We start from the raw sequence: 12400 nt of genomic DNA on the forward strand, positions 1-12400 counted from the left end.
AAGATTCTGAGTACAAAATCAACCTAGGCTTGCACTGGAGATATCTACATGCCGTGCAGTCCTGTACATATCTAGTCTGAGGTAAGTCCTATTGAGTGCAATGGGACTCCCAGGAAAGTTTTTGGGATTTCAGCCTTAAGACGTGACCAGAACATAAATACTGGGAAGCTAAGTCCCATTAAACACAACGCCCTAAATCCCATTGTCCAAAATTTCTGCTCGCTGACCTGCAACAAAGACTCCCAAAAGCAGATTTAGCTGTACACCTGCCTTTGCTCTCTTCTTTTTATTGCTTTATTAGTTTTTTAAAAAAAGAAAAAACAGTCAACTAACAAAAAACCAAAAGGTAATACAAATTCCAAAAAGTAAGTGGATTTCTTACAACACAACTTCTATTATGACTTCCAGTCACACCATCGAGGGTCCTGGGTTGCTTTTATGTAACACACTTTTCGTTATCACTCCAGTCTTATCCTGTATCATTAATTCTATAAGATTTTCTGTGTTTCTACAGGGGTCCTCCTAAGCCTGCCAGAGAATTCAAATTTTTACAATGCTCTTTAAGATATTTTCTGTAAATATCCCACTCTCTAATAAACGTTTGGTCTGTATTATCTCTAATTCTTCCCGTTATATTTGCTGATTCTGTAAATTCTAGTAATTTTGTCTGCCAGTGCACTTTGGTCGGGATAGAATACTAAGATTCTTGCTGCCGCCTTTCCAGTGGCGTAGCGTGGGTTGTTAGCACCAGGGGCAAGGCAGGTAATTTGCGCCCCCTAACCCGTGGATTTGCGCCCCCTAACCCGTGGATTTGTGCCCCCTAACCTTAACCCCCAGATGTTGCGCCCGGTGCGGCTGTCCCCCCCTGCACCCCCACGCTACGCCACTGTGCCTTTCCTCTCAATATATTGTTTTGCTGTTAGAGAGAGACACTCGCTGCTGAGAAATATTTATGATACCATATGCTGTCACTGATTTTTACATTTGTTCCTGCGCTTGTCTTGCAGAGGCCCACTCAAAAGAAAGGTGTTGATATGTCACAAAAGTTCCCTACCCACAATAGAAAGGAAAGCACGTCACACCTCCCATATTCTCCTACACAACACCCATACTGGCATTTCCGAACGCCAACATGTGGCAGTTGTCTTCCAATACTTAGTCTTCCATCGTGAGAACTGTATTCTTTAGGGAGAAGAACAGTCACCACGTTCCCTTGGGATGAATGAGTCATGGACTGGGGCTGTACCTGAATAGTTGACCAAATATTTTTCAGCTGTATCTTTCCATGCGGAATGTAGCAGTAGCAAGCCGGTTCTGAACTATGGCTGACGTCCATCGTCTCCAAGTGCCTACAGTTATTCTCTAGATGGAGAAAGAAGAAGGTGTCACAAAGTCTGGAGATGCATGCAAGTCGCTCGGACATTTTCCTGCTGCTATATGTAATCTGCAGTATACACCGATTTTCCCAGTTACAAACCTTGACTGGCAGCGTATTTTTAATAGGTGTGATATGCTGGCACTGCAAAATCCACTGCTAAACCCCCAAATTCTTACCGCTGAGACTGTTCCAACAAAGAAGCTGTTGTGAGTCTTCCTGTCCAATCCTCAACAGGTGACCAGAATCATATGATTCCAGTTTCCCCCCCCCTTCCCCCTCCCAGCAAAAAATAGACAAATGTGCTTTACTGTGTTAGGCTGCAGGCATGCAGCCCATGAAAAATTGCATTGGTGCAACTGCCTGGCCTGCAGGCCCACTATAAGGCTGAAGTAAACCTGGAATTGGCTTTTCATGTCGTAACTTGAATTCATGCTACACTATTCAGGCAACAATCCTAAGGTCCCAGGGGCCATAAGATCTGTGTGTGGAGAGTGTTTCTGAAGATGAGAAGATGCATTGCTCTTGCTACTGTGGAATAACATTCAGCTTCTGCATACAGTGGTACCTCGGGTTACAGATGCTTCAGGTTACAGACTCCGCTAACCCAGAAATAGTACCTCAGGTTAAGAACTTTGCTTCAGGATGAGAACAGAAATTGTGGCACGTCGGCAGCGGGAGGCCCCATTAGCTAAAGTGGTGCTTCAGGTTAAGAACAGTTTCAGGTTAAGAACGGACCTCCGGAACGAATTAAGTACTTAACCCGAGGTGCCACTGTATCTGGGCTTAAGAGAAAGTACTGCAACATGACTGGAAACAGCAGTTGAACAGATTAAAATATTTGGATCTCATCTTACTGATTTCGTTAGCGAAGGGGTTGTTACTTTTTAAATTGCTCTCCTTGGCTGATAAGTATCCCTAAACGCAGCACCCACCACACAAACTAAAGTGAAAATGACTCTGGAAGTACTGTAAATATTTCGACAAATTCCACATTAATAGGGCCATTACTTTTTTATTTTTATTTGCTTTGGTGCCACACATGCTGCTTGAAAACAGGCAAGCTTGCAGTTAAAATGCATGAACCCAGCAACTGCCAAAGACCTAAGGCATGGGTAGGCAAACTAAGGCCCGGGGGCTGGATCCGGCCCAACTGCCTTCTCAATCCAGCCCGTGGACGGTCCGGGAATCAGCGTGTTTTTAAATGAGTAGAATGTGTCCTTTTATTTGAAATACATCTCTGGGTTATTTGTGGGGCCTGCCTGGTGTTTTTACATGAGTAGAATGTGTGCCTTTATTTGAAATGCATCTCTGGGTTATTTGTGGGGCATAGGAATTTGTTCTTTCTTTTCTTTTTCTTTTTCAAAATCTGGTGCTGCCCCCACAAGGTCTGAGGGACAGTGGACCTGCTGAAAAAGTTTGCTGACCCCTGACCTAAGGTCTAATTTCAAATGACAATAAATGGATGCATATTAGGTAAATTGGGATTTGTGGGTCACCATACCAAACCATTTGGGAACCACTGCTCTAAGTCTTCCGTAACATCAGCCAACCCTTCTCGGGCACATTGCAGGATTCCCCCCCCCCAATAGACCAGAGGCAATTGTATTTCATCCAGCAGAGCTTTGCTGCTACTGAAGACAAATGAGCATAATGGTCACAAATCCAATACATTCAGGATTGGCACTGTCCATAAGAAATCCAGTTGCAGCAGACTTAACTTAAGCTTACAATAACTTATAGTAAGTCTAAACTTTAACACTAAGCATACTATGTTCGGAACACCTCAGCAGAAGGAAGAGAGATAGAAAGTAAAACCCAGGCTCCTTCTGGCCCTACTTTTATAGTCAGCATGACCTTGACAGAAAAGGTGAGAAGAGAACCAGTTTAAACCAGCTGTACTCAAACATCATGAACCTTCTGCTTGCTTCTTTCACGCAGAGAAGCTTCTCCAGAAGCCTCTTGAATTAATTAGAATAGGAAAGATCTCTACACATCAGATCAATACTTTCTTTGCTAAGAAATGCAAGCTGACACATATATCTTAGATCAAGATCATTGTGCCCCGAGAATTGTTTGGAAGCATCTGATGATGCAGAACTGAATCTCAAAGTTACAAACCAGCACAAAGCTTTGGGAGAGACTTTGAGGAGATACCAGCCTTTAGGCTTGCGGTTAACAGAGCTTCTGATCAGTAGTGTGGATGGGAGATCACAGGGTGCCTCACACAAACATGTACATAAAGGTAAAGGGTAAAGGGACCCCTGACCATTAGGCCCAGTCGTGGACGACGGTGGGGTTGCGGCGCTCATCTTGCTTTATTGGCTGAAGGAGCTGGCATACAGCTTCCGGGTCATGTGGCCAGCATGACTAAGCCGCTTCTGGCGAACCAGAGCAGCGCACAGAAACGCCGTTTACCTCCCCGCCGGAGCGGTACCTATTTATCTACTTGCACTTTGACGTGCTTTCGAACTGCTAGGTTGGCAGCAGCTGGGACCGAGCAACGGGAGCTCACCCCGTCGCGGGGATTCGAACCACCAACCTTCTGATTGACAAGCCTTAGGCTCTGTGGTTTAGACCACAGCACCACCATGAAGCTATTTAGTCTCCCATATTCTGGCTACCGGATCACAGGCCAAGGGTTGATTGACATTTGCACACAACTGGAATATTTATGGGCAGCAAAGTACTGCCAAGACAAAGTACTGAACGCACAACCAGAGAGAAAAAGTAAACACACGAGCCTATCCCATGTTTACACAAATTACATAAATTCCTACTGAATGGCAGTAGCAGGTATGGGGAACCTGTGGACCTTCAGAACCAAAGAATCATAGTGTTGGAAGGTATCCCAGGGGTCATCTAGTCCAACCCCCATTAGTCCAACAACGTCTGGAAGCACTACAGCTTCTCTTGTCCCCAACGTCAAAGGCAGGAGTGGCAATTTGGATACAAGATTGGAGGGGGGCCCAAGTCCAGATAAGCCCTGTTCCACTTGAACATGACGCAGCACAAGCACACCATTTGACCATTTGAATGCCAAGGCCCATCTACTTTCGGGGGGCCCGGTCCCGCCACAACTATTTGGGGGGCAAAAGGACCTCAGCCCCCTCAGAGTTGGCTCCTATGGTCCCCCTCGGAGTTGGCTCCTATGGTCCTAGGACTGCAGCCTAGCCCTGAATCGGATGCATGTTTACTCAGAGGTAAATCCGACCACCTTTCTCAACCTTGGGTCCCCAAGAGGTCTGGTTGGACTACAACTCCCATCATCCCTGGCTAGCAGGACCAGTGGCGAGGGACGATGGGAGCTGTAGTCCATCAACCTCTAGGGACCCAAAGCTGAGAAAGGCAGTTCAGGATCGCTGCCCAACAGCGCGTTAGCCTCTAGCCGCTTTACCTGCGAGCAATGCCGGCGCGCCACCGGACCGGACCTGACGAACCGCCGCTAGGGCGCACAGCAGCGGCAGGAGCACCAAATACGGCGGCAGCCGCTGCCGGGTCGCGCCGGATCCCAGCTGCATTGCCCGCCGCTGTTTGAACAAAGCGATGCCTCGGGAAGCGCCGAGAGCCGCGGCGGCCGAGGCCTGGATGGAGAGAACCGACTTGCGCGGCGCTTGTGTTGTGTGCGCAATTGCGCATTGGTGGCGCCCTGGCGATGGGGGATCGGCTAGCCGGGGCTGGAGGGGGCGGAGGAGATCAAGGCGCTCCTCCCTACCGCGGGGGAAGGAAGTCGCTTCCTCCAGGGCAGTAGGAGGAGATCTCACACCGCAGTGGGAGTTTGGGAAAAGCAGTTCAAGACTATGAAATTAAACGCGCCCCGAGGCGGTGGAGAGGGAGGCAGGAAAACGAGGAGGAAAGTGTCTCCCCGGGACTGCCCTGGGGGAATCCCCACTGACACCTCACTGGGTGACCTTTGGCCCGTCTTATCATTGTTGTTTTTTAAAAATAATATTTATTAAAATTTTTCAACAAGAAAAAAGGTTACAGAAATAATAAAAGAAAGAATACAAAAAATGCAAAACCAAAAAAGAAAAAATAATAAAGAAAAATAAAAACCGTTAAAAATAAATCCCACTTTCTCTTATCTTACCACTCATTTACTTATTTTCATGACTTCCTCACACCTCCCTTTTTTGTATTCCATTTAATAATTGGTTCAGCAAATCCATACCCTCTTTGTTTACCCTTAATTTCTTATCTTCACATATTATAACTTCAAATTTTCATCTAGTATCAATCCATTTTTACATATTCCTTTTGCCTTATTGCTAAAACCACTTCCTTGCATTCCAACATCATTAACATTCAATAATTTTGCAGTGTTTCTGTAAATAGTCTTTAAATTTCTTCCAATCTTCTTCCACCCTCATCATTGAATATGCAGAGTTGGAAGGGATTCCCAAGGATCATCTAGTCCAACCCCCTTGCAATGCAGGGAACGTTTTGCCTAATAATAATAATAAATTATTATTTATACCCCAGCTCCCAACAGAATATTAAAAACACAATAAAACATCAAGCATCAAAAACAGGGCTGTCTTCAGATGTCTCCTAAAAGACCTCTGCCTGGTTCCCTGTAACCTCACTTCTCACAGTGAGGGAACTGCTAGAAGGCCCTCGGAGCTGGACCTTAGTGTCCGGGATGAATGATGAGGTTGGAGACGCTCCTTAAGATATACTGGGCTGAGGCCGTTTAGGCTTTAAATGTCAGGCCAACACTTTGAATTGTTCTCAGAAACGTACTGGGAACCAATGTAGGTCTTTCAGGACTGGTGTTATATGGTCTCAGCGGCTGCCCCCAGTCACCAGTCTAGCTGCTGCATTCTGGATTAGTTGTAGTTTCCGGGTCACCTTCAAAGGTAGCCCCACGTAGAGTGCATTGCAGTAGTCCAAGCGGGAGATAACCAATTGATCTGCAACAGATCAATACAGCTACTTCTGGGGGATGAAAGGGGCAGGAGCCCTGCCCTCCTCCCAGTGGCGTAGCGTGGGGGGTGCAGGGGGGGCCGGCCGCACCGGGCGCAACATCTGGGGGTTAGGGTTAGGGGGTGCAAATCCACGGGTTAGGGGGCGCAAATCCACGGGTTAGGGGGCGCAAATTACTTGCCTTGCCCCGGGTGCTGACAACCCACGCTACGCCACTACCTCCTCCCCATTGATTCATCTTCATTTCACTTGCTGTTGCCCTCACCACAAATGGCTGCTTCTCTCCCCGCTCCCCCCCCCCCAGGGCAGCAAGCCTACATTCACTTATCTGAGAATACGTATCATTGCGCCCAGTGGGACCTGCTTCTGAGTAAATAAGCATAGGATTGTGCTGTTACTCTTGCAGGCTAAACACTCGAAAAGCTAGAAGGCAGATCTCCAGGGACCGTTATTGCAGAGGTTGTTTCTCCTCTTTAATTTGCCTGCAATTAATATGTGACACATGGATGATGCAATTAATAAAGTGCTTTCAGCATTATGTATGTTGTGTTTGTGACCGCAGGCAGGATCAGTCCATGTTTATACATAGAAGTGAGTGTCAAGAGGCCAAATTTTACCCTTTGGGTAAAACATAGAGCTGAACTGATTGAAACCGCAGGGTCCAGCTGCACACATGAATCTGGGCTGGTTTACAGTGGAGTTAGGGCTCTGAGGGCTCATTTTTGCAGGTGTTTAGCACCGTTTTTGAGTGAATCGGACGATGTCGGGATTTAGGTGAAATTGTGACCCCGCGGGTTAGGGTGCTGAGGGCTCATTTTATTTCCTACGATGAGACGCAGGTCTGGCCAGGATTATATCCTCTGGGCTTTATGAGGCATCTGACCCTCACCTGAGCCTTCTCCAGCTGAAGCATCACACACCTGCTTCCCAAGCTACCAAGCCCCACCTGGAATATTTCACTATTCAGGTCAACTTTACAAGGTTTCATATCCATTCCTCTCACCAAACCTTTTCTTCTTTTTCTTTTTTATAATTTATATACCCAGCTAAAAGGGACGCGGGTGGCGCTGTGGGTAAAACCTCAGTGCCTAAGACTTGCCGATCGTATGGTCAGCGGCGGTTCGAATCCCCGCGGCGGGGTGAGCTCCCGTCGTTCGGTCCCAGCTCCTGCCCACCTAGCAGTTCGAAAGCACTCTTAAGTGCAAGTAGATAAATAGGGACTGCTTTATAGCGGGAAGGTAAACGGCGTTTCCGTGTGCTGCACTGGTGCTGGCTCGCCAGCTGCAGCTTCGTCACGCTGGCCACGTGACCCGGAAGTGTCTTCGGACGGCGCCGGCTCACGGCCTCTAGAGCGAGATGAGCACGCAACCCTAGAGTCGGACACGACTGGCCCGTACGGGCAGGGGTACCTTTACCTTTACCTTTACCCAGCTAAAACACACCACCCATAAACTCCTAGGAATATAAGTGATTGAGGAAGGACAAGTAGCTCATCCACTTAGATCCCCACACCCCATATAATATAATATAATTATATTATAATATAATAATTAATATTATATGCCCCACTTTTTTGCAGGTCTGCTATGATCCTGATTCCGGAGCAAAGCACACAAGCCCCCCCCCCCCAACAGATCCATTGTTTTCAAAAAAAAATAATTTTTAAAATAATATTTATTAACATTTTAAAGGCTACAAAAGAAAGGAAAAAAAGTTAAACAAAACAATACGATACAATACAAAAACAAAAACACTACATAACATTAACACTAAACTATTAAATTAACAAAACAAGACAAACGCAATTTAAAACACATCCAATAATTTCAGTATCTTAACTTTCATTCACTTGTTTCAAGAACCTCCTCACACCTCCCTTTTTGTATTCCACTTCAATTAACTGTTTCAGCAATTCCTTTCCATCTTCCTCTGTTTTCTGTCCTGTAATTTATCTTAACATATTCTAACCTTATTTTTTCCCTTTAATACATTAATAATCTATTTGTACTTAATTCCTTGTAACATTTCTGCTAAAGCCATATAACTTCATTCCAACATTTTTCTAACATTCATTAATTTTACAGTATTTCTGTAAATAATCTTTAATTTTTTTCCAGTCTTCTTCCACCGACTCTTCTCCCTGATCTCAGATTCTGCCAGTCATTTCCGCCAGTTCCATATAGTCCATCAACTTCATCTGCCATTCTTCCCGGGTGGGTAACATTGTTTTCAAAATTTTGTCCATACAAAACACCATCTTTGGCAACCACGTTTGTTGTGATTCAAATTTGCATTAAAACCACGCTTGGTGAGGGTTGTCACACTCAGCAAACTGTTAATTCGGGCAAGTAAACTCCATCTCTCACTTCTTTACAAACAGTTTTTCTACTTGCAACACACTTGAGCGAACCTGCTCCTTTTCCTTGCACAGATATTTTGTTGCCATTTGCAACTGTGACTGATGAGTTTTCACTTAACTCTGATGTCATTCAATTCTCTCCAAAGCGGCTGCAAATGTTGACACGAGTCTCACTGCAACATTTAGCGGTTAAAACAACACGTTTCACAGCGCCCTACAAAATGATCCCCGCGGCGCCCTAATCCATGGCGTCAAGATTTAAAACCCAACATCGTCCGATTCACACAAAAGTGGATCCAAACACTGGCACAAGCTCCCTCCGAGGTTTGTTTTTTTTTTTTTATAAAAGATTTTTATTAATTTCCAATTTTTTAACAGAAACAAAAAACAACAAAAGAAACAGACAAACAAAAAAACTCATGTTTTCATAACCTTATTTTCATAACCCTCTTTTCCCGGACTTCCCCATACCTTTCCCTTTTTGCATCCTTAATTTAGTACCATTATTCAGCAACCTATCTTGCCCAATTAAATATAAATTTATCCTCTTTCTCTATTCCACCCTTAATTTTAAACCCAATTATCGCTGCAATTCTACGTCTTCTTTTCCCTCAGCATTTTAACACTCCTCAGTTTTATAATAATTCTTAAGATACATCTTAAATTTCTTCCAATCTTCTTCCACAGTCTCTTTCTCTTGGTCGCGGATTCTGCCGGTCATTTCTGCCAGTCCCATAAAGTCAATCACTTTCGCCTGCCATTCCTCCAGCGTGGGTAGCTCTTGTGTCTTCCAATACTTTGCTAGAAGGATCCTTGCTGCCGTAGTAGCGTACAAAAAGAAATTCTTATCCTTCTTCGGCACCAACTGGCCGACCATACCCAAGAGAAATGCCTCTGGTTTCTTGTTAAAGGTGCACTTAAGCACTTTCTTAATTTCATTATAAATCATTTCCCAGAAGGCCTTAATCTTTGGGCAGGTCCACCAGAGGTGGAAAAAGGTACCCTCAGTCTCTTTACATTTCCAGCATTTATTATTGGGCAAATGATAAATCTTCGCAAGCTTGACTGGGGTCATGTACCACCTATAGATCATTTTCATAATGTTTTCTCGTAAGGCATTGCATGCCGTGAATTTAATACCTGTGGTCCATAACTGCTCCCAGTCAGCAAACATAATGTCATGACCTATGTCCTGTGCCCATTTAACCATAGCAGACTTCACTGTCTCATCTATTGTATTCCACTTCAACAGCAAGTTGTACATTCTTGATAAATTCTTAGTATTGGGTTCTAACAATTCTGTTTCCAATTTCGATTTCTCCACCTGGAAACCAATTTTCCTGTCTTGTTTGAAAACCTCCATTATTTGAAAATAATGGAGCCAATCTCGTACCTTGGACTTTATTTTCTCATAACTTTGTAATTTAAATTCACCACCTTCTTGTTCTAAGATCTCAGAGTATTTCGGCCAATTGGTTGTCATATTAAGTTTCTTTACTTCCTTAGCCTCCATAGGTGAAAGCCACCTGGGAGTTCTGTTTTCCAGTAAATCTTTATACCGTATCCATACATTATATAGTGCTTTCCTGACAATATGATTTTTGAAACCCTTATACACTTTAACCTTGTCATACCAGATATATGCATGCCAACCAAAATTATTGTCAAATCCTTCCAAATCTAGAATGTCTGCATTTTCAAGAAGTAGCCAATCTTTTAACCAGCAGAAAGCTGCCGATTCATAGTAAAGTCTTAAGTCCGGCAGGGCAAACCCCCCTCTTTCTTTAGAGTCGGTAAGTATCTTAAACTTAATTCTGGGCTTTTTGCCCTGCCAGACAAATTTAGATATGTCTTTCTGCCACTTCTTGAAACAGTCCAGTTTATCAACAATTTGTAATGTCTGAAACAAAAATAACATTCTAGGCAATACATTCATTTTGATCACAGCAATTCGACCTAACAAGGAAAGCTTCAGGTTTGACCATATTTCTAAATCTTTCTTTATCTCAGTCCAGCACTTGTCATAATTGTCCTTAAATAAGTTCACATTCTTAGATGTCATGTTAATCCCCAGGTATTTTACACTCTTTGCCACCACTAACCCAGTTTCCTCTTGGAATCTTTCCCTTTCAACATTTGTTAAGTTCTTTTCCAATACCTTAGTTTTTTGTTTATTCAACTTAAATCCTGCGACCTGGCCAAATACTTGAATTAATTCCAAGGCTCTTTTGGTACTAGTGTCTGGCTCTTGCAAGGTCAGTACTAAGTCATCTGCAAAAGCCTTTAATTTGTAATGTCTGGCTCCGACCTGAATCCCTTTTACCAGCTGATCTCCCCTAATCATATTTAACAGGACCTCCAGGACCGATATAAAAAGTAATGGGGATATTGGGCACCCCTGACGTGTCCCTTTTTCTATAGGTAGTTCATTCATAACCACATTATTTACAATTAACTTCGCCTTTTGCTCAGAATAAATTGCACTTATACCATTTTCAAACCTTTGACCTACCCCCATCCCATGGAGATTCTTTTTCATAAATTTCCAAGATATATTGTCAAAGGCTTTCTCCGCGTCCACAAAAATTAGAACTGCCTTCGTATTAATGTTCACTGTCAGCATTTCTATAATGTCAATTATATTCCTTACATTAGTAGATATATGCCTACCCGGGAGAAAGCCTGCCTGGTCTCTATGAATCTCCTCCACCAGCACCTTCTTTAGTCTTTTTGCCAAAATGTCTGCAAAAATTTTGTAATCCACATTAAGTAGTGATATAGGGCGGTAGTTCTTGATCTGTTTTTTATCAACCTCAGTCTTTGGTATGAGTGTGATGAAAGCTTCTTTCCACGTCTCAGGTGCCCTTTTCCCCTCTAATATCTCGTTGCAAACCTCCTTAAGTGGCTGAATTATCCAGTCTTTCAAGGCTTTGTAATATCTGGAGGTTAGTCCATCTGGCCCTGGAGATTTCCCCAGTTGCATGTTTTGAATGGCACCCTCGATTTCTTGTTCAGTTATTTTCTCATTTAGAAACGCTATACTTTGTTGCGAAATTTTTTGTAATCCATATTTCTTAAGAAATTCTTCAATGTCTCTTTCATTTTCCGGCCCTTGTGCATACAATCTTCTGAAATAGCTCTGAAAGCAGTTGCTGATCTCATTTGGTTTCGAAATATTCTTTCCGTCTACCTCCAAACTTGTAACTGTGTTCAATTTCAGTCTCTTCTTCAGTTGCCATGACAGGAGTTTCCCACATTTATCTGCCGATTCAAATGTCTTTTGTCTCATTCGTTTAATTTTCCATTCAATCTCCTGGTTCATCAATTCCATATATTGCTTCTGATACAATTTGATTTGTCTCAAGATCTCATGTGACTTTGGGTTGGATCTCAGTTTCTTTTCACTGTCTTTTATCTTTTCCAGAATTTTATCTTTCTTCTCCTGTTGTTTCCTCCTTTTCAAGGAATTCTGCTGTATCAGGAAACCCCTCATCACGGCCTTGCTTGCGTCCCAGATCACTCGTTTCTCCACTTCTGTCCTTAGATTTATCTCAAAATAGTCCTTCAAAGTCTTTTGGGCCTTTTGGTACACCTCTGGATCTTTAAATAGGGTGTCATTCATTCTCCATCTGAAAGAGCCAGCTGTTGTTATTTTCATTTCCATCTTTACTGCATTGTGGTCGGAGCATGTCTTTGGGCAGATTTCCACTTTCTTTATCTTAGGAGCCATCCCACTAGTA

General features: G+C 43.6%; 1 protein-coding gene across 4 annotated transcripts in view; it reads right to left on the bottom strand.

Moving 5' to 3' along the window:
- The window catches only part of NEMP2 (nuclear envelope integral membrane protein 2), a 112183-nt gene that overhangs the window by 24872 nt on the left and 74911 nt on the right, over positions 1-12400 (bottom strand). For 2 of the 4 annotated variants that reach the window (XM_079980195.1, XM_079980193.1), the window contains exon 3: positions 1247-1362. In XM_079980195.1, the coding sequence (XP_079836321.1) occupies positions 1247-1362 (116 nt within the window). Of the gene's footprint in view, positions 1-1246; positions 1363-4772; positions 5163-12400 lie in introns of those variants that run through there. The other 2 variants (XM_079980194.1, XM_079980196.1) reach the window with 2 other exon arrangements.

Source organism: Podarcis cretensis (genome assembly GCF_951804945.1).
Source record: "Podarcis cretensis genome assembly, chromosome: 1".
In the NCBI taxonomy this organism is placed as follows: domain Eukaryota; kingdom Metazoa; phylum Chordata; class Lepidosauria; order Squamata; family Lacertidae; genus Podarcis; species Podarcis cretensis.